Source organism: Stigmatopora nigra, chromosome 13, assembly GCF_051989575.1.
Source record: "Stigmatopora nigra isolate UIUO_SnigA chromosome 13, RoL_Snig_1.1, whole genome shotgun sequence".
In the NCBI taxonomy this organism is placed as follows: domain Eukaryota; kingdom Metazoa; phylum Chordata; class Actinopteri; order Syngnathiformes; family Syngnathidae; genus Stigmatopora; species Stigmatopora nigra.
Window position 1 is genome coordinate 11,821,496 of NC_135520.1, and position 23,505 is coordinate 11,845,000.

Here is a 23,505-nt window from a genome sequence, read left to right on the forward strand (position 1 = left end):
AAAGAGGGGCGACTTTGATGATTGCTTTTGGAGACTGCATGCTGGATGAGTCTGTCAAGTGAGGTCTTGGAACTTTTAAATAGCTATGTTTGAGACGTCCACTCGGCTTACGGCCATACTACCCTGAATACGCCCGATCTCGTCCGATCTCGGAAGCTAAGCAGGGTCGGGCCTGGTTAGTACTTGGATGGGAGACCGCCTGGGAATACCAGGTGCTGTAAGCTTTTTTATTTTTTTCTGGGGGTCGGTGTAAATGAAAGAGAGAAAGCGCACACATTCAATCGTTTAATAGTCGACTGATAGGTCTGAAAAACAACCTAGGGAGCAGGTTTGAGAAAGAGTGAGAGCAATTTACAGGATATACGTTTATTACCAGACTGCAGAAATGGGGAGAGCTCAAACAGCGTGAACCGCTCACAGTCTGTTGTCCTTGCAGCTCTCTCTGAATGGCCAGTGAGTGAGTCTTATACGTGCAGGCAAAACTGACCGTTGTCAGCCGGACTTTGGACGGATACCTTTTAGTCATTTGCAGGGCAAAAAGTAACTGATCAGTGTCTGACACTGACATGTCAACTCAATCACAAGACTAAGATTGATTGATCAGTCAGACTGTTGAGTGTTTATGCTGACATGTCAGCCATTCACAGTTTGTATGAGGACGATGCTTTTATGCTCACCAAAGCTGATATAATCTTACTATTCCCACCTCTTGTGAGTATAAATACATTGGAACCTCGTTCGTTAGCGACGCTACTTTTGAACCAAATTCTTCACAAATGACTTCGAACTGGAGTTTAGACCGACCAGGAGTGGGCGAAAGACCCTCGTTTATTTGAGGGATGATTCCTCCTTTGACCTCCCGCTCGGGAGGATCGCCTCATGGCCTGGTGTGTCAGAGTAGGAAAGACATATTTATCATTGTCAGACAGTAGCACAACACCAGGTTCTGATTGGGACATGGATTGTGGCATGTGTATACGAAATGGCACTAGCTGGGTTTCAACAATCATGGTGTGTTCGACTGTGGCATCAATGGTACGTTTGATCAAAGAAGCAGGGCAAACAACAGGTCCGGATAACAAGCACGTGAGCAATAACAGTTACGAACGGTACCAGGGCTTTCAAAAGAGTCTGTATCCATGAGCCCGAGAGGAACCAGGCAAGCCATCCTCGTTGTGGAACCGGCTCTCTTGTCATAGCGCTCCGTATGTTCTTCATAGTTTGTAGGGCATCATTGACTGAGTAGGATGCTTTGGCAGGGATGAAGGTGCAGCATGAGTCTCCTGGGCCATGGCGCCTAGGGCCTCTCGGCAGCCGGACTGATGCGTTGACGTGGGCCTGGAATCCCTAGTCAATGGCTGGCCTCCAGATGTTCCGGGTCTGGGGGGTGTTCTTTGCTGTTCTTACCCAGGGGAACAGAGCCATCAGGATTTTGGAGGAGACTGACCAGTGTTTGTGTTCGAGGGGGACATCCGAGCCCCACACTGGATCATGGTCGTGAGCTCCAACAATCGTTCATCAGCTTTGACGGCGGTGGCCAACTTGGTGAAGTTAGCGGTCAGGATCACGCGGTGAGGTCCGCCCCCACATGGAGAAGACCAGCACTTTCTTTCTATCACCTTGACGAGTACCGGGTCGCCTGGGGACAGGACCTCCTGTGTGGGAGACAGAGAAGATGTCGGCAGATCATTTGCATTTATTACAGACAGTTCTTTCTTGGAACATTTTGCATAACCACTGATTGAGGGCAGGATCTGTTTCTCCTTTCTCTTCTACCATCCGGATCTTTTTCCCACATAGGTAGGTGGAAGGCTCTGCCCTCCACTGCCTCAAATGGTGTGCATCCCTGTGCTGTTGGAATGATTCTCATGTCTGTTTCTACCAGGCTCAGGCTTCCTAGCCGTGGTTTTCCCGTGTCTTCCGTGGTATTTCTGAGTCTTGAGTTTGACCGCTCCATTGGTTCCTTCAACGAGTCCAGCACTTTGGGGGCGGCATGCGCAACGATCTTTCAGGTTGACTCCAAGATGCCGTCCCAGAGTTTGGACCACGTGGCTCACGGAGCGATCACCATTATCACTCCAAATGACTGGTTGGTATTCCATGGCTTGGAATGATCCTTTTGCATATGGCTTTTGCGACTGCCAAGGCGTCGGCTTTCTTGGATGGGCACATCTCGACCCACTTGGTAAGTGTGTCGATGATCACAAGACAGTACTTGCATGTGCCACTTTGGTTCGCTTCGATGAAATCCATGTTCAGAATCTCGAAGGGATATGTCCCCGTTTGCCTCGTTTCCGCGCTTGCGTCGTTCATTGCCTTGCGAGTTGTGTCCACAGCAGGTGAGACAGTTTCTCCCTGAAGTGGCTGCTAGCCAGTAGAAGGGCACACCTAGACAAACAATGATTTGCACACACGGATACCTATGGACAATCTGGAGTGTTTAATTAGACTAGACAGCCGTTATACCTTGTGAATGCTCTATATTGGTCGCCAAAGAGGGGCGACTTTGATGATTGCTTTTGGAGACTGCATGCTGGATGAGTCTGTCAAGTGAGGTCTTGGAACTTTTAAATAGCTATGTTTGAGACGTCCACTCGGCTTACGGCCATACTACCCTGAATACGCCCGATCTCGTCCGATCTCGGAAGCTAAGCAGGGTCGGGCCTGGTTAGTACTTGGATGGGAGACCGCCTGGGAATACCAGGTGCTGTAAGCTTTTTTATTTTTTTCTGGGGGTCGGTGTAAATGAAAGAGAGAAAGCGCACACATTCAATCGTTTAATAGTCGACTGATAGGTCTGAAAAACAACCTAGGGAGCAGGTTTGAGAAAGAGTGAGAGCAATTTACAGGATATACGTTTATTACCAGACTGCAGAAATGGGGAGAGCTCAAACAGCGTGAACCGCTCACAGTCTGTTGTCCTTGCAGCTCTCTCTGAATGGCCAGTGAGTGAGTCTTATACGTGCAGGCAAAACTGACCGTTGTCAGCCGGACTTTGGACGGATACCTTTTAGTCATTTGCAGGGCAAAAAGTAACTGATCAGTGTCTGACACTGACATGTCAACTCAATCACAAGACTAAGATTGATTGATCAGTCAGACTGTTGAGTGTTTATGCTGACATGTCAGCCATTCACAGTTTGTATGAGGACGATGCTTTTATGCTCACCAAAGCTGATATAATCTTACTATTCCCACCTCTTGTGAGTATAAATACATTGGAACCTCGTTCGTTAGCGACGCTACTTTTGAACCAAATTCTTCACAAATGACTTCGAACTGGAGTTTAGACCGACCAGGAGTGGGCGAAAGACCCTCGTTTATTTGAGGGATGATTCCTCCTTTGACCTCCCGCTCGGGAGGATCGCCTCATGGCCTGGTGTGTCAGAGTAGGAAAGACATATTTATCATTGTCAGACAGTAGCACAACACCAGGTTCTGATTGGGACATGGATTGTGGCATGTGTATACGAAATGGCACTAGCTGGGTTTCAACAATCATGGTGTGTTCGACTGTGGCATCAATGGTACGTTTGATCAAAGAAGCAGGGCAAACAACAGGTCCGGATAACAAGCACGTGAGCAATAACAGTTACGAACGGTACCAGGGCTTTCAAAAGAGTCTGTATCCATGAGCCCGAGAGGAACCAGGCAAGCCATCCTCGTTGTGGAACCGGCTCTCTTGTCATAGCGCTCCGTATGTTCTTCATAGTTTGTAGGGCATCATTGACTGAGTAGGATGCTTTGGCAGGGATGAAGGTGCAGCATGAGTCTCCTGGGCCATGGCGCCTAGGGCCTCTCGGCAGCCGGACTGATGCGTTGACGTGGGCCTGGAATCCCTAGTCAATGGCTGGCCTCCAGATGTTCCGGGTCTGGGGGGTGTTCTTTGCTGTTCTTACCCAGGGGAACAGAGCCATCAGGATTTTGGAGGAGACTGACCAGTGTTTGTGTTCGAGGGGGACATCCGAGCCCCACACTGGATCATGGTCGTGAGCTCCAACAATCGTTCATCAGCTTTGACGGCGGTGGCCAACTTGGTGAAGTTAGCGGTCAGGATCACGCGGTGAGGTCCGCCCCCACATGGAGAAGACCAGCACTTTCTTTCTATCACCTTGACGAGTACCGGGTCGCCTGGGGACAGGACCTCCTGTGTGGGAGACAGAGAAGATGTCGGCAGATCATTTGCATTTATTACAGACAGTTCTTTCTTGGAACATTTTGCATAACCACTGATTGAGGGCAGGATCTGTTTCTCCTTTCTCTTCTACCATCCGGATCTTTTTCCCACATAGGTAGGTGGAAGGCTCTGCCCTCCACTGCCTCAAATGGTGTGCATCCCTGTGCTGTTGGAATGATTCTCATGTCTGTTTCTACCAGGCTCAGGCTTCCTAGCCGTGGTTTTCCCGTGTCTTCCGTGGTATTTCTGAGTCTTGAGTTTGACCGCTCCATTGGTTCCTTCAACGAGTCCAGCACTTTGGGGGCGGCATGCGCAACGATCTTTCAGGTTGACTCCAAGATGCCGTCCCAGAGTTTGGACCACGTGGCTCACGGAGCGATCACCATTATCACTCCAAATGACTGGTTGGTATTCCATGGCTTGGAATGATCCTTTTGCATATGGCTTTTGCGACTGCCAAGGCGTCGGCTTTCTTGGATGGGCACATCTCGACCCACTTGGTAAGTGTGTCGATGATCACAAGACAGTACTTGCATGTGCCACTTTGGTTCGCTTCGATGAAATCCATGTTCAGAATCTCGAAGGGATATGTCCCCGTTTGCCTCGTTTCCGCGCTTGCGTCGTTCATTGCCTTGCGAGTTGTGTCCACAGCAGGTGAGACAGTTTCTCCCTGAAGTGGCTGCTAGCCAGTAGAAGGGCACACCTAGACAAACAATGATTTGCACACACGGATACCTATGGACAATCTGGAGTGTTTAATTAGACTAGACAGCCGTTATACCTTGTGAATGCTCTATATTGGTCGCCAAAGAGGGGCGACTTTGATGATTGCTTTTGGAGACTGCATGCTGGATGAGTCTGTCAAGTGAGGTCTTGGAACTTTTAAATAGCTATGTTTGAGACGGCCTCTCGGCTTACGGCCATACTACCCTGAATACGCCCGATCTCGTCCGATCTCGGAAGCTAAGCAGGGTCGGGCCTGGTTAGTACTTGGATGGGAGACCGCCTGGGAATACCAGGTGCTGTAAGCTTTTTTATTTTTTTCTGGGGGTCGGTGTAAATGAAAGAGAGAAAGCGCACACATTCAATCGTTTAATAGTCGACTGATAGGTCTGAAAAACAACCTAGGGAGCAGGTTTGAGAAAGAGTGAGAGCAATTTACAGGATATACGTTTATTACCAGACTGCAGAAATGGGGAGAGCTCAAACAGCGTGAACCGCTCACAGTCTGTTGTCCTTGCAGCTCTCTCTGAATGGCCAGTGAGTGAGTCTTATACGTGCAGTGGTCTCCAAATTTTCATCACTGATGAAGAGCGCCATCCCAAGTCTGGGCTTCTTGGCAGCTAATCACCTTTTGCTGTCCTATCAGCAATAATAATTTCCAAAAGAAATAGGTCGACGTCATTTGATTGACATCAATTGAAGTTTATGCAATCCGGAATGTTTTCTGTGCACTGAACACATTGTATGCCTCTTCCGTCTTAGGGAAATCATGACTATCCTAAATTAATTATTTTTTCTAAACCAGCCAGTTACACTTTACCTAAATATTTGCATGAATGCCATTTTGCATTGTCATTTTCTTCTTTGATATCATCAACAACCAAATATTTTTACTTCAAATTATCCCTATGTTGCTCACCACCCAAAGATAGCTAAATTTACTGGCTGAATTCCTATTGACTGATCTCACCCCCACCAAGAAGACGATGTTTACTTAAGATAAGAGCTATTTTCTACAGGAACACTCAACACAAAAAATATTTTAACTTCACTCTACTCTACTCAAGTCAACTCTCTGAACACCTACAGCTGCTTTATCTACACGTTCTTTTCTATTCACTTGCAATAATCGTTTCTTCATGCTTCCAAAACTATTTTATATTCACTTACTAAAATCTTTTCTTCAACAATTCCCCTTCTACCCTCATCAAACCCTTCAGATAGCCTTCAAATTGGTACAGAAACTATGCCTCTCCACCGATCGTGGCAGACACAGGCAGCTCCCCACACTACGCATCCGCACATAACCCACATTTAGCAACCCTCCGATCTCCATTCTTCAGTCCGATAACAAACCCATCTTCCTTGTTGCTTTCCGACCCATATTAATCACTTACTTAATCGTTTGAACAACTATTTCATTCTAAATTTACAGAAATTGATCTCTACTTTGTGATTCACCCAATATCTCTGAATACAACAAGACTAAAAGTCCCTGAATTTGTCTTAGGAGAGTCCCCTGACTCTATTAGCCATCAGGGCTCTGAACTTGCATGAGCACGACACAAAATCCCTTCTGTGACTTTTTATATTTTTATATCACTTCCCATTCTGCAGTTTGGCAATAAACTGAATTTCTGAAATTGGTCTACTTCTTTCTGTGCCTGCTCCTGAAGCCAAAACAGCCCCAACACTTTTCACATGCTTATAGCTGTAATATTTAATAAATAGCCTTCTTGGTAATTTTACTTGTGTACTTGTATTTCTGTCTAGTGCAAAAATATGGTAGTAATAATAGAGATGATCCTACTTTGTATTTTTTTTATTATCGTGGCCATGTGTGGTTTACAGTATCCACAATATTCGAGGGATTACTGTTGGGTTTAGTATATATGTGCTTCGCTTTCTTTAAGTTTATACATTATTATATATTGGAAATGCTTTGTTTAACTTAGCATATTGAAGCTGGAAGGGGTCACTTTGGTGCATCTGCTTGCGGCCCTAGAGAAGATTTTTGGGACATGCGGGCGGAGGCCATTTTGAGAAACGTTCGGGGAGTCTCCCTCGGATAGCCTCCATCGGCCAGGAGTCATTAACTACTACGTTGCCTGATGCTTCCTCTGTATGAAGATTTTTGTTGAGGACCCAGCCTTGACAATTGTTGCAGTTGTTTTTTTACTTACACAATTGGATCCAATCAATAACCTTGTAAGTGTTTTGACTTGAGAGTAAATGGGCAGGAGAAAATGCCGCTCGCCAGAAATCATTTGTGACGAGGACGATCTCAGAATGAATTCTCTTTGCAAGTAACACCAGAGATGTGAAATTAATTGATGTACAAAGTAACAGATGTCTCATTGTACTGTTTTTTAATTATATTAAAGTATAATTATTGATGAACCTAACAATTACTGTACTGAGATTAAACACAATTGACCCAACCTTGACAGCGCTCAAAAGATCCTCCCAAACGTGAATAAGCCTGCAGGTACAGGTTCAAGACATCACATCAGTCCACAGTTATAATTCTGTCTCCCGCCTAAATACTGCAAGCGATTATTATTTGACTAACATCGGGCAAAGTGTCTATGCAAGCCAATAAGAGAAATTCTGACAGGCCAGGGCTGTTCTAAAGCACATGGAAGGGATTTCCTTCTCTTTTTAGAATGCCTATTAAACAAATGTGCACAAACAGCAGCCTTATACAAAATGTCCCTGACACATCGTAAACCTATCCGTTTTAACATAGCATTAAATGATTTTCTTACATATCAAGGAGTGTCCTCATTTTATGCAAATGTTATGAAAACCTTGTAAAAATCTAAAACTTGTTAAATTGGGTTAAGTTCATCCAACATTTTTCAGGCCACATCTGAGGTAAATTTACAACGTTTGTGTTTGTGAGGGAGAAAATAGTCTGCTTGCCAGTAATGATGATGTCTTCAGTTGATCATTTTATTCGTGTCATTATTGCACAGGAAGTTTCTCGAGTGAGAATTGAGCCAGTCGTTTTTATTAGTGTTCATTTTATGAAATTAGGTTTGAAAACAAACAATTGACAATCCTGTGTTTACTCGTCAGGCACTACGTCCATGCTGCCTTGTTTACACTCTCAGCGCATGCGTAGTGTTTCTTAGCTGGCGGTCTGGTTTGTGACATGTTTCTCTCTGCTGGCTGGAGAGTGAACTACATATATGATAAGATATATTTTTTTATTCATATCCACGGGCAAAACTCAACGATTCGTGTATGTATATATTTTTTAATATTCATTTATATTCAAATGAACGAAGTGGCATTTTTTCATCTGAGAACATTGAATAACAAGAACGTACATCAGATAAAAATAAAACCCTTTTGGAATATTGATTAAGTTTTAACAACAAAATCAAAGCATTAATTTATTAATGATTGTATGAAAGATAGTATTGTGAGTACTGAATGACGTTTTCCCTGTAAACAAACAAACATTAGATGGAGCGTGTCTGCCCCGCTGACATCAAATCCGGAGATTATCTAGTGACAGTAAAGAGGGTGGCACTCGGAACTTTTTTTGTTTTGGAATTCTTTCCAAATTATTTGAATTATACCGAGGTTGGGCTACAAGAAGAATACAACACCTCGCCTTTGAGACGTGAGTAAGAGATTCCCGGCCCCATCTGGTACTCTTGTAGTATCTATCATGCTAACCAATGCGGTTCAGTTTAGTTTAGCTTCGATAGTAGCTTCCCACACTAACTGCAATAGACAGTTTTACATGCCCAATCCATATGCAATAAAAAAAACTTGACACTGAATGCACATGTTTTAGTGTCTTTGACGGTGATAGACGACCTATACATTTTAACTGGTAAGACGGAGAGCGATTCAGCCCCTCCCAGTTAAAATGATGTACCGAGAACATTTATCTCATATACTAATCGGACGACTAAATCAACGATTAATTGAGCATGTGGATTAATGGAATACATTGTCAATTGTTTAAAAACCTATTACGGCGAATCGTCCGGCCAGGTGCAGGGAGAAAGACAGTGCCCAAAATTGGTCTCATATCTCAAGATAAATATTTGCCTGAAATTTTACTCTTATCTCGAATTGCTCGATTTTATCATAAGCAGCATCTCGCAGGTTGGGCCACCAGTCTTTCTAGTATGGTCGTATCTCAAGGCAAATATTTGCTTAGAATTTTCCTCTAATCTCAAATTTCAGGTATGTTGGGGTACTCGTATGTCAAGGTGCAGTAATCATGTGCGATTTAACTACTTTGCAATTTTTTTCTGCCAATAATTATGTTTTTAAAAAATTGTTTTACTTCAGTGTTAAGTCATAATGGAGTTTCAGTGTGATTTTTCACAATTCGCCAAGTTCGTTTTTTAAAATTATTGAATCAGCCACGACTCGCTTTGAAGGGTTCAGCTGGTGTTTTTTTTTCAGATGCTTGTTTTGCTTTCAAGTCAATGTAGATTACACGTTTTTTTTCCCCTTAGATTATCGCCCAGGCTATCTCCAGTAAGGAAATGCAGCCTGAACGTAGATATATTTACGCGAGGAAGATACGGGAAGAAAGACAGAGCAATGTTGTTCGTATAAGCAGCCTCTCACATACTCTGCCATTTGGCGGCCGCATCGGGGACTGTCTCGTATGGTCGTATCTCAAATGTCTCGTATCTCAAGGCAAAAATGTTATCAGAGATTTCCTCATATCTCAAATTTCTTGTTTGTTGGAACACTTTACGTCAATGTATTACTGTACAGTCATGGCCAAAAGTCTTGAGAATTCAGTCTGTTCCTTTAGGGCTTTTAGGTGTTCAGTGTTCTCGTTACCTCTGCGTCCTGCGTCTGATACGCACAGCTTTTCTTCCAGACGCACAATTTCAAGTAATGTGCTTTTTTCGGACGCAAAGAAATTTTTATCAAAAAAAAAACAAAACACATATATCCGATAGCAAACCAATTTATTCCACATAATCTTTGCGAAATAATTCTCGCGAGACTAGCAGACACTAGCAGACGAAGGAGAGAAAGCGATAGCAAGAGTTTCGTAATAGTGTAAGAAAGATAAAAAATGTTTCAGAAAAAGCAAAACAGTCTGGATAGTTATTTCGCAGTTAAAAATACAACTAGTAAGAAAAGAACTGCAGAAGATTCGATCGATGATCATGAAGCAAAACGGGGGAAGCAAGGAAAAATACGCACATTTCAAAAGACTTTTGGCTGCAAAGAGAGGAGGATCTACGAGCTGAAAGACTAGTACAATGATAAATAAACCCTAACCCTAAACCATATAATAAATAAATTAAATCTGAATGTTTATATATCGTTGTTTATGTTTTATTTGCATCCGTAGTATGTTGGGACTCGTGACAAGTTTCCTGGGACGCACAGTTTTCAGACAAGCGAATCCCTGGGACTCGCAGTGTGCCAATTGTAAAATTATCACTGGGTGTTTGCCAGATGTTTCTATGATATAATGACATACTATTAGAAGCATTTAAAAAGTATCAAAATCTTGTATTCAAAATTACAGGCAATAGGTCAATATTTGCAGTGTTGACCCTTGTCTCTGCAGTTCTTCATGGCATGCTGTCGATCAACTTCTGAACCAAATTCTGACTGATGGCCATCCATTCTTACATAAACATTGCGTGGGGTTTGTCAGAATTTGTTGGTTTTTGAACCCCCCCCCCCCCCCCCCCCCCCGTCTCTTGTGGATTGACCACAAGTTTTCAATCTGATTAAGATCTGGAGTTTCCTGGCCGAGGGCTCAAAGTCATAATGTTTTGTTCCCTTAGCCATTTTGTTTTGACCTAGCGATAAATATGGCTTATATGCAAAAAAATATGGTAAATACAATGGGGAAACATCTTGATATCAAGTATTACAGGCAGTCAAAAAATGAGGACAGTGGGTTAACGACATTTTCAATAAAGTTGCTCTTTGGAGAAAAAAAGAAGACGCCAGGTAGATTTCAGTTGGATCTTTTAATAGGTCAACTCGGTGTTATCCTGCATCTAATAATCGCTTATTTTGGCTGTTATTCTCCTTTTGCATTTATGCTCTGTGTTATCCCATAGCTAACATGCTCAAATCAAAAGCCTTTATTGTCATCATACACAGCTGCATAATATAAAAATATAAATAATCACATCCTGGCAAGGTAAATTCAAAAATATTGCACAATCTAAGATATTGCACATTGTTATTGAACAGAAGGGATTGTGTGTCGTGCTAAGGCAAGTTAAGAGTCCTGATGGCTGTGGGAAAAAAACTGTCCCTAAGTCTATCTGCCAGAGGGCAGCAGCTGGAACAGGTTGTGATCAGGGTGGTATAGGTCCCTAGCAAGCGGTGGCAATGTCATCCAGTGAGGGCAGAGAGCAGCCTACAATCTTCTGGGCGGTGTTGATCACTCTCTGCATGACTTTTCTGTCTGCTGCCGTGCTTCCAGCGTATCACACTGTGATGCAGTATGCCAGGATGCGCTCCACAGTGGCTCTATAGAGGGTTACCAGAAGCATATTTACAAGTTGTTCCTCCTGAGTACCCACAGGAAATCGAGTCATTTCTGGGCCTTCACCACTGCTGTGTGCCTGTGTGTAAAGCTATGACTATAGCGCCCTCCATGGACCTGTTTGTTCTATAAGCAAAATTAGGGAAGGATTGTATCCCTGATGTGGCGGGCAACCGACTTTTCAAAGCACTTCATGGTCACAGGCGTAAATGCAACAGGTCTATAATCATTCAGACTGTCAATGGTTGGCTTTTTAAGGACCGGAATAATGGTGGTAGATTTCAGGCAGGATAGGATGATGGATTGTTGCAGGGAACAATTGAAAATCTTTGTGAGAACACCAGTCAGCTGGTCAGCACAGGCTTCTGCTAGTAAAGCAGCTGTGTTAACAGACACATTATTGTCATTGTAATTGGTAATGTGTGGTATTCCCTGCCACGTCTTCTTTGGATTATTTTCTGTGAAGTGCTCCTCAATTTCCTTGTATATGCTGCCTTGGTACTTTTTATGCCTCTCTTTGGGTCTGTTCTGGCATCGCTCTATTGTAACTTGTTCCCTGACCTGAAGGCGGTGTTACGGCATTTGATGAGTGCCTGTGTCTCACTGGTCATCCAGGGTTTTTGGTTAGGAAAAGCCCGGATACGTTTACGTTAAGTGACGGTGTCCGTACAGTGTTTGATGTAAGAAAGTACAGTGTCTGTGTAGTCCTGGAGGTTGTGGTGTTCAAAAAGTTCCCAAATGGTGCGAGAAAAGCAGTCCTGCAGCTGAGAAAGGGCATCTTCAGGCCATGTTTTATAATCTTTATTTGTGGCCTTGCATAGCCATCGCGAACGCCGGGTCCCCTCTCTTCATTCTCAGAGTCACCGTCATTGCCATTTGGCTCTACAGAAATTATACTGGCTTTGGCAAAAGCTTAACCAACCGTCCAAGCTGACACGTTCGCCCAGGCGGCCACAATCCATTCGTAAATCGTAGCATATGAAGCCCGGCGCTGCCTCCCACTCTTCATAAAGCTGTGTTCGCCAGCTATCTTCCACTAATCCCATGCTATCTGCAACTTTGCTTTGAAAGCCCGGTTGATGCTGATGTCCAGCGGTTGGAGTTCTTTAGTCAAGCCTCCGGGAATGACGGCAAGCTCCGAGTTCATTTTTGTGACATGGCGTTTCACCGCTGATGTGAGATGAGCACGCATGGAGTCACAAATCAAAAGTGACGGGGAGTCGCTTGACATACACCTCTCGTAGCCATTCTCGCATTTTCTTCTCCATCAGGCCCTTTAGATTCACCTTCACGATGACGCCGGCTGGAAACTTGTCTTTCGGCAGCGTGGTTTGCTTATAAATCACCATTGGTGGTAGCTTCTTCCCATTTGCATGGCAAGCGAGAATGACAGTAATGGCTGACTTCTCGTCCCCCGTTGATCGTACCGCCACCTTGCTGATCCCCTTCTTCTCGACAGTCTGTTTCACCGGGATGTCAAAAGTCAGCGGTACCTCGTCCATGTTCCTTATGTGGTTTGGATGTATAAGTTTATTGTAATCCTCTTGATGCTGTAGGTGCGGAAAACAGCTAGCTTTTCAATGTAATCCGCCAGAAGTTGCTGCGCCACAGTTGTCCTCGCTCTAATATCTAGGGTGGTGCCGTTTCATAAAGCGAAAGCACCATGACGGACCTCCTTGAAAATGTTCAATTTTCAATTCTTCCGCGAGCGCTTTTGCCCTCAATTGAATGGTGACTGTGGAGACGTTTCTCCCAGCTGCTCTTAGACCAAGAATCCACCGCTCCAGTTGATCTTCTAAGCCGGGCCACCTTGCCTTGTTCCCACGGAAACTCGGCTTCCTCTTATTGACTTGGCGAAGCTCGTTCTCCTGCATTCTCCAATTTGCGAAACATAGATTTGTTTATGTTGAATTCCCTCGCTGCCCCTCTGTTCCCATGCTCCCCTGCATAATCGATGGTTTGAAGCTTGAACTGAGCTTCGTAAGTGTACCTCTTTGTATTATTTATTCTTCGTTTTGCAATAAAGCACATGCCCACACCAGTATATATAGGAACCTTGTAAGGGTGTGACTTTAGCGTCTTCTCCCCCACACACACAGACTTATGTGCACCTTATAGTCGGGAAAATATGGTAATTATTAATAAAAGCTTTTAATATTTGTGAAATGCTTCTAATTGGATCTCATTATACCATGGGAACATCTGGCAAACACCTAAAGACCCTGAACGAACAGACTTTGTAAAAATGCAATATTTGTGTCATTCTCAAGACTTTAAGCCATGACTGTACTCATAAGAGGTTGCTGTCGGCAGAGAGGGCCTTATGCGTTCATTAAAAGTGCCTGATATGTCTTGCAAACAACAGATTTCGGGGCTCTAATATATCACATCTTGGGTGCGATATGAGTATTGCTCATGATCACGTCTCAATGTAAAAACAAGATATTTGAGGCCTAAAATTAATTGAGATGAATGTCCAGGACAGTGCTGTAGTGACGGAGAAAGCTTGGATCTTCAGTCCAGATGGGGAACAGCGCTCTTAAATCCCACCTGGAAACTTCCCAGAAGACAGGAGTTTTCCAGCTCACCGGAAAAGGACTTCCTGAAGTGAGACCGCACGCAATATGTTTATATTAAAGTAATCATGTTTGAATACCATGAAGGGTTTACAACCAGCTAGTTTAGTTTTTTTGTTGGTTCAATAGTCACTATATTTTGTTAACATCTATGTTCTATTGTTGGGGCTACCAGCCAACACTTAAATAAACTCGAACACAGGAACACACACTGAGGCGGATGGAATGAAAGTTAAAGGCCGCGTCTGCAGAGGCGGGGGAGTGAACAAATCAGAGGCCCGAGAGTGTGACTACTCTCCAAGCTACTCAAGGCTGTTTCCCGGTGAAAAGTTGCTTCAACGGTGGTTTTATTAGAGATAAGACAAGTCATAAAAATGGGAGGCGTCAATACAAATGAAGGAGGTGGAGTACAGAAGGTGTAGTGCACATTTTAACCAATAGGTGTAAATTAATATTATATTCTAGTAACCTTTAATATATCATAGTGAAATGGGTGCAAGATTATATATAAGCATGCAAATATATTTCACATCTATGAACAGCATGTTCTTCTGTTGAAGGTGGTCTGGTTCGATAGTCAAATGTTAATGGCATGACCAAGGATTCAGGCGAATGTCCGTGCCTACTGATATTAAATGAACATAATCTAATATGGGACATTGTGGCCTAGTTTCCAGAGGAACTGCAGAGGCTCACAGCAAACCTACGGACTGTGGACCTGTCTGACAACAAGCTGGAGTCGCTTCCTCCCTCCATTGGGAACTATGCACAGCTCCGGAGCTTGACTCTCAACTCCAACAGACTGGGTGAGTCTAAACATATTTAACAAAATAGTCAATGATGCTGGTTTGAGGCATGGAACGTATATGATGGACACACAATCTTGTGTCCTCAGCTGGTCTTCCCACGGAAATTGGCAAACTCAAGAAATTGGAGACATTGAGTCTAAGCGGGAACCGTATTCAGCGGCTACCATCTACCATGGATACACTCAAGGCCCTTCGGACCCTTATCCTGGCTGGGAACCATATCTCAGAGTTGCCCACAGGACTTGGAGCCCTGAGACACCTGGACCTGCTAGACTTGTCCCGCAACAAAATACAGAGCATTCCGCCAGAGGTGTCAGAGCTTCAGGTTATTGAGATCAATCTCAACCAGAACCAGGTAACAATAAACCCTTGCCCAAAAAAAATAAACTGGTTACAAAACAAAGACAGATCCACAGGGAAAGCTGAACCAGTTACCAAACCACCAGATAGGCCTTTAAGTCCCACTTTAAAATGATTTTACACTGAAATGATAATCTCAAAAGATTATTTGGTAATATATTATTAAGACTCGCACAGATCCATAACTATTGAAATTGTAGACTAAAAGTAAGTGTTCGGTTTTCCTTCCTCGGCAATGCACTGGTGAACGGAACAAACAAACTTCAATTAAGTTAATATATACAGACACACTCAAATATACGTTTAATGTAACTTTACGCAAAACTGAATTCTAATTTAATTTTAATCTTTTTTTTATTTATTTTTTTACCTCCGTTCTGGCCGGGTTAGTTGTTTTCCAGGCCGCCAACTTCACGTTCGCTATCGATGGGCTGTTTGCCGCTGTACTACGTATTCCCTTCAAAATATTCCGAAAATGATGCACACAAATGTCCTCAGAATAGGATAGCGCACGACCACTTGCCAAGGAGAAGTATTCTTGTAGTAATAGCGATCGCTCCGCTGCTCATATAACAACATTGCCTCTGGCTCGCAACTCCGACTTTGTAATATCTTTGGTAGCAACCGCTTTGAACGGCGACTGTGAGAGAGATTTGCGACCAGAAATATTAAAAAGAGGGAATTGCGAGCCAGTATACCGCTGATGTTCTTATGAGCAGCAAACGAGAAGTAATATGATACTACTCGTACATTTTTGAAATTATTTCACGTTTCATGTCCATTGTCAACGGTCGCCTTTTCTTTGCAAAACTCTGCCAAGTAGTAATATTGTTTACCTGGTATGGAAATGTAGACCAACGTGGGGGAAAAAGCGGGCGGGTAGGGCAATGCAAAGTCTTTCAAGTGGTCGTAGAAATATTTTATACACGAAAGAGATGACAAAAAAAAGTGCCATAGCCCACCTGGCTTGGTCGCATCAAGAAATTTTGACTCTATCTCGGGCGAATTATTCAATCAAAATTTCCGATTGTTTGAAGATTGTTGTATGACGAGCGGTCGTATCACGAGGTACGACTGTACATAGTTGAAACAGATGATATAATCAAAGGTAAGGATTCGTGATGGAACGATAATTGGTTGGGCCTATCTTTGGACATTTTGAACCGATTGGCTGATATGTCGAAATGACTTTCAAACTGGGTTATTTCTGCTCAGATGCAGCCGGGCATCGCTTGCTCGTGCTCTCTCTCGCTCTCTCGCTCTCACGCTCTTACACTCTCACACTCTAATTGCTCCCTCGGCTCGAACATAAGCGAGCAGCTGCTCGTTAAGTCAATGGCTTTAATTGTATTGCATCTGCTATGCTTCAACTAGTGGTGTCCTTGATTAGTAATAAACACTGAGGAACCAAAAGAAATGTAACCCTTAACCCTCTGATGCCTTGCTGCCATATAAATAAAGTTAAATTGTAAATCCAATAACATAGATCAACATAAGTTGTAAATCCTCAAAATATTTCCTAAGAAACAAGGGTTGAATAAATCATTTTCATCAACACCCTAGATCAGGCGTGTGTAATTATCGGGGAAACTCCTATTCTTTGGCAAAATGGATCAGAAGAGGGACCTGAGAGACTCCAAAAAGTAATGAATACATAATAAATATTGAGGTATACTCGTGCACACAACACCCATAGGCAATGGCACCCTTTCTCAGAATAAAAATTAATTACCCACAACGTTTGCCAGAAATACGATAGGATAGGCCCGACTTTCAGTATTAGCTTCGATAGCGATAGAAAAGGAGGAAAGAAATGAGGATGGATATTGTGTACAGGTAAAAAGGATTTTGGGTGAGTTAAATATGGCTATATTTCTAAATAATATTTCAATTGTATGAGGTTATTATTTATGCTTTCTTTATTGTTGCAGTAGGTTTTATAGCCATATAATAGTTTTTGAGGGTTGGATTGATTGCGAGAGTTGAAGGCATCGCCAGGAAATTCATGGACCGCTACTGACAGTACCCCACCTCCACCTTGCTTGTTTGCTTGCTTTTGAGTAATACTGGAGCTTTCTGCCCTTTACCAATTTGTACCAATATGTAATATGAAAATATAAAAGTCATGTCCGGCGAATGTAAATTCTATGATATTGCACATTGTTATTGCACACTCCAGAGTTATTGCATAGAAGGGAATGTGTGTCCTGCTAATGTAAGTACAGAGGCCTGATGGCTGTGGGAATTAAAAATTGTCCCAAAGCCTATTTGTCCGGTTTTGACCCGGGTATTATGGGTCCCTAACAATGTTCTTGGCTCTGCTGGGGTAGAGAGGGCTGGCAATGTCATCCAGTGAGGGCAGCGAGCAGCCGATAATCTTCTGGGCGGTTTTGATCACTCTGCATGTTTTTTCTGTAGACTGCCGTGCTTCCAGCGTACCACACTGTAATGCAGTATGCCATGATGCTCTCCACAGTGGCTCTATAGAAGGTTACCAGAAGCTTAGTGTGCAAGTTGTTCCTCCTAAGTACCCTGAGGAAATGGAGTCGTTTCTGGGCCTTCTTCATCACTGCTGTGGTGTTGGTAGACCAGGAGACCTTGTACGTGACATGGACCCCCAGGAATTTATCGACCAACAGAGTAACAAATACCTAGTGGTTATGATGTTTAATACTAAAATGAGACATTATTCAGTACAAAAGTTTTTGGATGGGAGGGAGAAACTTGACGGATGTGCTCGTAACATAACAAACTTTAAATTTAACTTAAACTTAGATTCCTATATACACACACTCACTTTAAAAATATTTAATCTTATGCTACACTGTATTTAAATCTTGTGCAATAACCAAGGCTAAGAGGTTAATGTATTCAACTGAGGCGACGTTCCTGCTTCTTGATCCGTATTGGCGACCCAGCTCAGTCACGCTTACACTACATGTTTTTCAATGATTTGTGTTTAATATCGATTGTCATCATACTTTTTTTTTTCGTACTACCCTTCATTGCATTGACTTGCTTTGGACTTTTTGTTTCCCTTAATTCTGCACTGACTAATGCAAAAAAAAAATAATGAAAAAAACTGCCCAGTGCTCGTAGAAATCTTTTCATGATTGAGATGTGGCTAAATGCAAATATTTGCTTAGAAGTTTACCCGTGTCTCAAATTCCTCGTATGTTGGTGTACTTGTATGTCAAGGTATTACTGTACTCATTTCTGTGCGCACTTTATGGTTATGCTTTAAATCTTGTTGCACATCTATAATGAAAAAGGCATTCAATTAAATTCAATGTTCATCTTCTAGATTTCGCTCGTGTCTCCAGATGTCTCTCGATGCCCACGACTCAAAGTTCTTCGCCTGGAGGAGAACTGTTTGGAGTTGGCTGCCATTCCGCTAACCATCTTGAAAGAGTCGCAAGTGTCTCTCTTCTCAGTTGAAGGAAACCTCTTTGAGGTCAAGAGTATGAGAGACCTGGAGGGATATGACAAGGTGATAAGGCGGTGACTAGATTACACCAGAAACGGTTACAGAACAATTACATTGGTCAACTAGGACCAGGTGCCAATCAGTCAGATGAGTTCTAAAGATAACAAAACTAGGTGCTGTAGCATAAGATTGGATCTCTAAGAACCAGAAATCTGTGTCAATTTGAATGGCCCTGGGGGGTTTGTCTGATTATGGCACCGGTTGCTGTTGACATGCGACCCTGCTTAATGCGTGAGCCAATTAAAGATCAATATTTGACACTTTTGTCTTCCCTCCTCAGTACATGGAACGTTTCACCGCTACCAAAAAGAAGTTTTCCTGAAGGCAGCCTTCAACTCTTTCTGCTTGGGGAAAACAGGAAGCAGTAAAATGAGAAGAAATGACCGATCATGCAAGTGTTGATTCCTGCCAACCCTGCCAGGAACTAGGTTGCTACCACCACGGCAAACTCGATTTGGTAGCCCAGTGGAACTTTATCGTGTCCTTTTGCGGTCGATGAGGCCATTGCCACTTCTAATCGCGCTTTCGCCAACTTGATGGAACTTGCTAATCCACCGAGGATACTTGGTAAACAAGATGCTTGTCTATATTGTTTATAAATAATGACACGTTAGTGTAAAATAATAGTTGATTTTGTTAAAAAAAATAACATTCTTTATTTTAATATTTTCAGTTAATTTAAATTTGAATTAATTTCAAATATGCTTAATGGATTAAAATGTAAATTGTGGTGTTGTTCAGTTTCGATTTTATTTAACGCTCAAGTCCCATTTATTGTTATTCATTAATTTTCTGTACCGCACATTCTCGTAAAGATTGCTGCGATTGCTGGAGCCTATCCCAGCTGAAGTTAGGGAGAAAGGCAGACAACACCCAAGACCAGCAGCAGTAGGGCGCACAGAGAGATAGACAACCATTCACACTCAATCATTGTGCCACCATCATTTACTGTTAATATTAACCGAATGCATAAGATAACATAAATGTTCTTCTCAATTTATTTTATTCGATTTTGATCATTACTTCACCAGTCAATTATTTTGTTCAACAAAATGCAAATGTTATACATTTGTAGAAAGTAAATGCATTGCTAATTAATTATTGGTAAATAGAATCATACCTCTACTTACGAAACTGGTTCTGGAACTTTTTTCGTAACTTGAAGAATTTGTAAGTAGAGGTTTACTTCATGTAAATTCTCTAATTCGTTCCACTGTCCTCTTTATTGTCATTATATGAAATAGAATGAGCCCAGTAGAGAGTCGCGTTGTTCTAAAGGGAGGATCAATGTATCTGCAACAATATTTTCAAAATAAAATAACGGATAAGGAAATGCATTTCCTTTTTGGGGGATTTCGTAACTAGTATCTTTTTCGTATCTCGAGTCACTCTTTTGCATATAAAAAATTTTGTAGCCTGAAACTTTCGTACCTTCAATTCAATAAACCAAAAAATAGGTTGTACAGTGGTACCTCGAGATACAAGCTTAATGTGTTCCGAGACTGAGCTCGTATGTCGATTTTCTCGTAACTCAAGCAAACGTTTCCTATAGAAATGAACTAAAAACAAATTAATTTGTTCCAACCCACTAAAAAACACCTAAAACAGGATATTGGATTGGAAAAACATTTTTATTTGTTCTAATTCGCCAACTGTTAACAAAGTAACAAATAATTAGTGATTTAATAGTACTAAAATAATATGGATTTTGAAGGAGGGGAGAGAGAGACGGACAGAGAGGGGGCAGGGAGATTGGGGGATCTTTAGCACGACGACACGCTCGTAACGACAAACAAATTTAAAGCAGACACACTCAAAAATAGATTTAATCTAAGTTAACATTAAACTTAATTAGAATTTAGTCTGACATTTTGATACCTTTCCTCTCCTGAGTTGGCTCTATTTGCACCGCCTCCACACTGACTTTCAGTCAATATCGAGGGTTGTTTGATTTTGTATATTTTTCAAAATATTTGCACAAATAATGCACACAATTGTCTTCACAATAAGATAATGCACGGCCACTTGCCAACGAGAAGAAGTATATACACCATTTGCACTGACTAACGAGAAAAAAAATACCGAAAAAACGCAACGCTCCGCTCAATGCTCGCAGAGACATTACACGAGGGAGTTGCGTCCGCTGTCTGCTCGGATATCAAAATTTGTCTCGTATCTCAAGATAAATATCTGCTCAAAATTTGTTCCGTATCTCAAGATAAATATCTGCTTAAAATTTGTCTCGTATCTCAAGATAAATATCTCCTCAAAATTTTACTCAAATAGCTCGCATGCCGGTGCACTCGTATGTCAAGGTACCACTGTACAAGTATTTTTGCATCATTTTAGAAGAGTTTAGAAAAAGAACTCATAGATACATATTGCATTTCATCTAAAATACAGTGGTACCTCTACTTACAAATGTTCCCACGAGAAATAGTCAGGTTGCAAAAAGCCTCAATTGGAAAATGTTGTTTTCTAGATACAAGGATTCAAAAGAAATTCCAAGATACAAAATGGAAAAACTGAAAAATTCAAACATCTCATAGTTTGCTGTATTTAATTTTGAAATTGAAGCAATAGTTGCCTTCCTTTTGGATATCTCCCAACAGAACTCCCCTGGCCTCACATTGGCTAGAGGTTAAGATGCGTCGCCATAATGTCGGATCCAAGGTTAGCGCAGTGTAGGTGCATGCGAAAGGTGGTCCGTGCAGGCTAACGGCCACCGGCTATAAGCACAACCTCGGCACGTTTTCAGGGAACATGGTGAAGCTGCTCTGGCCGGCGGTTAGTTCCTGATTTGTGGGTCTGTGGCCCACGTTCATTACGGGGTTCTAACTTGTTTGTTGAGTTTTTATTAGTGTGCTGAATGCAGCTGTATTAATTGTCATCATACTCACTCCAGAAACATACCTGGTGTGAGTGAAAATAAATGCACCGTTATCAAAGTGTTTAGTATTGATGCTATCACCCAGCTTTGACAACAAATTCCTTTTACATTTTCGGAGAATTATGACATGAGGGGTAGTTAACTGTATTCAAGAGGTTCCTTGGATCAATAAATCACCAAAGTCCAGGTACTTCAATTTCCTATCACTGAACACTAAATTGTCCTTAGGTATGAGTGTTTGCATGTATGGTTGTTTGTCTCTGTACCCTGTGATTGCCTCTCATACAATTCAGGATGAAAAAGGGTGTAAGAAGAATTATATTTCTAATTTACATTTAAAAATAAATTAGGGTGGCCCAGTGTTGTGTGGGCCTCACAGTGGGGGACCTGGGTTCGAATCCAGTTCGGTCCACCTGTGTGGAGTACGCATGTTCTCCCCGGTCCTGTGTGGGTTTTCTCCGGGAACTCCAGTTTCCTCCCACATTCCAAAGGCATGCATGGTGGGCTGATTGAAAACTCCAAATTGCCCCTAGGGATGAGTGTGAGAGTGGATGGTTGTCCGTCTCCTCGTGCCCTGTGATCGGCTGGCCACCGATTAAGGGTCTCCACTGCCCGAAGTCAGCTGGGATAGGCTCCAGAACCCCCTGTGACCCCAATGAGAATTTAAGTGGTTCGGAAAATGAGATGAGAGATGAGAAAATATATGATCGGAAGTCAGATGGGAAAGCAACCCTTATTTGGATGTGTGGTACGGAATATGAAAGAAAATACATTTTGGCTATGGAGATGAGTTGTTTTTTGTGCTAAACTGTGGTAAAATATACCAACGTTAGATGGTTAGCATGCGGGTTAGCTGCCCTAGTCAAAAGCATAGGAACCAAAACAGACCGGTTTCAGCCAGTGTTTTTGCCCAATGTCACTAAAAGTGGACCGGTAAAAAAAAATCCCAGTATAAATTTCATACGATAAATTATTAGATCTTCAATTGAGTGTCATAATGATAACATACTTAGAATTCGGTAACTCCTATCTGATTAAAACCCAAGTTGCTTTAGTGCCAGCCGGGAAAGGTGCTTCAGTTTCTTCGTGACTGACATTCTCTGGCCCACTTTAAATTTAATATTTTTTGAGAAGTACAAATACTATTTTCTCCACTGAGGCATATATCCTGTACTTGCTCCTATACCAGGGGTGGGCAACCTATTCCACAATGGGCAGTACTGGGTGTGGGTTTTCATTCTAACCCATAGAGAGGGCACCCTTTCACAAATCTGGTGTCCTACAAGTGCAGTGGATTGCAGTCGGGTGCATCTTGTTTTCTAATTAGAATCTAATTAGTTAAACTTTTCTGGATCAGTTCTAAAAAACCTGCACCCACAGTGGCGGCCGAGGACAGGCCTACCCCTGTACCATATTCTTATGATTTTTTTAATTTTTTTAAGGAAGATGACAATGTTACAAAAGGATTTTTTGGATACAATTTAAAAAGTTACAGATCTGCATGAGACTTAATTAAAAAAAACATTTTGATAATATGTAAAATCTGAGTTAGTGTCACTTTAAATGACCAATTATTGTATATTAATTGCCCATTGGCTATAAACAAGCAAGTGTGCGCCCCTTCCGGTTGAAGGCTGTCCACTATCGTCTGAATCAAGGGTGACCAAGTCTGGTGCTTGAGAACTCTTTTCCAGTCTGTTTTCCATATCTCCCTCCTCTCCCACACCTAAATAAAATGATCAACTAATCAGGAATATGTCCAAAATATTGATATTGGTCCTGCTTATTTGATTCAGGTGTGTTGGTGGAGGGAGTCATGGAAAACACACTGGATAGGGGTTCTCAAGGACTGGATCTAGCACCCCTGTTCTAAATCATAACCTACAGGTAACACAATAAATCCCATGTTTTTGACTGGGAAATTCCAGACATAAAGAAAGGTGCCCTCGTTTGCCCTACCTAACTATAATCCAGG

At 42.3% G+C, this 23,505-nt stretch overlaps 1 protein-coding gene, 1 long non-coding RNA gene and 3 other non-coding genes across 7 annotated transcripts in view; all 5 read left to right on the top strand.

Annotated features, from left to right (window-relative positions):
- The first annotated feature begins 105 nt into the window (after positions 1 to 105).
- Positions 106 to 224, top strand: LOC144206947 (5S ribosomal RNA). The gene has a single exon (XR_013328506.1). It is a non-coding gene; the product is annotated as a 5S ribosomal RNA (ribosomal RNA).
- Positions 225 to 2,597: 2,373 nt separating this feature from the next.
- LOC144206948 (5S ribosomal RNA) lies at positions 2,598 to 2,716 on the top strand. The gene has a single exon (XR_013328507.1). It is a non-coding gene; the product is annotated as a 5S ribosomal RNA (ribosomal RNA).
- A 2,373-nt stretch (positions 2,717 to 5,089) lies between these two features.
- On the top strand, positions 5,090 to 5,208 carry LOC144206949 (5S ribosomal RNA). The gene has a single exon (XR_013328508.1). It is a non-coding gene; the product is annotated as a 5S ribosomal RNA (ribosomal RNA).
- A 2,822-nt stretch (positions 5,209 to 8,030) lies between these two features.
- On the top strand, positions 8,031 to 20,011 carry LOC144206594 (leucine-rich repeat-containing protein 57-like). 3 transcript variants are annotated; one of them, XM_077731650.1, is made up of 6 exons: positions 8,031 to 8,147; positions 13,894 to 14,015; positions 14,655 to 14,790; positions 14,880 to 15,148; positions 18,458 to 18,643; positions 18,921 to 20,011. In XM_077731650.1, exons 2-6 carry the CDS (start codon positions 13,932 to 13,934, stop codon positions 18,960 to 18,962), a joined length of 717 nt encoding a protein of 238 aa, XP_077587776.1. In that variant the 5' UTR covers positions 8,031 to 8,147; positions 13,894 to 13,931; the 3' UTR covers positions 18,963 to 20,011. The 3 variants fall into 3 exon arrangements, with proteins under 3 accessions (XP_077587776.1, XP_077587773.1, XP_077587775.1); XM_077731647.1 differs by lacking the exon at positions 8,031 to 8,147 and adding an exon at positions 8,382 to 8,534 and having other exon boundaries at positions 13,889 to 14,015; positions 18,921 to 19,977; XM_077731649.1 differs by lacking the exon at positions 8,031 to 8,147 and adding an exon at positions 8,384 to 8,534 and having other exon boundaries at positions 18,921 to 19,977.
- Positions 20,012 to 23,056: 3,045 nt separating this feature from the next.
- The window catches only part of LOC144206007 (uncharacterized), a 4,382-nt gene continuing 3,933 nt past the window's right edge, over positions 23,057 to 23,505 (top strand). The window contains exon 1 of the long non-coding RNA XR_013328266.1: positions 23,057 to 23,417. This is a non-coding gene — a long non-coding RNA (uncharacterized LOC144206007). The remainder of the gene's footprint in view (positions 23,418 to 23,505) is intronic.

Coding starts and splice junctions, on each gene's coding strand:
- LOC144206594 (XM_077731650.1), top strand. CDS start 13,932: ATGGGGAACAGCGCTCTTAAATCCCACCTGGAAACTTCCCAGAAGACA. Junction 14,791..14,879: donor TCTCAACTCCAACAGACTGG/GTGAGTCTAAAC, acceptor TTGTGTCCTCAG/CTGGTCTTCCCACGGAAATT. Junction 15,149..18,457: donor TCAATCTCAACCAGAACCAG/GTAACAATAAAC, acceptor TTCATCTTCTAG/ATTTCGCTCGTGTCTCCAGA.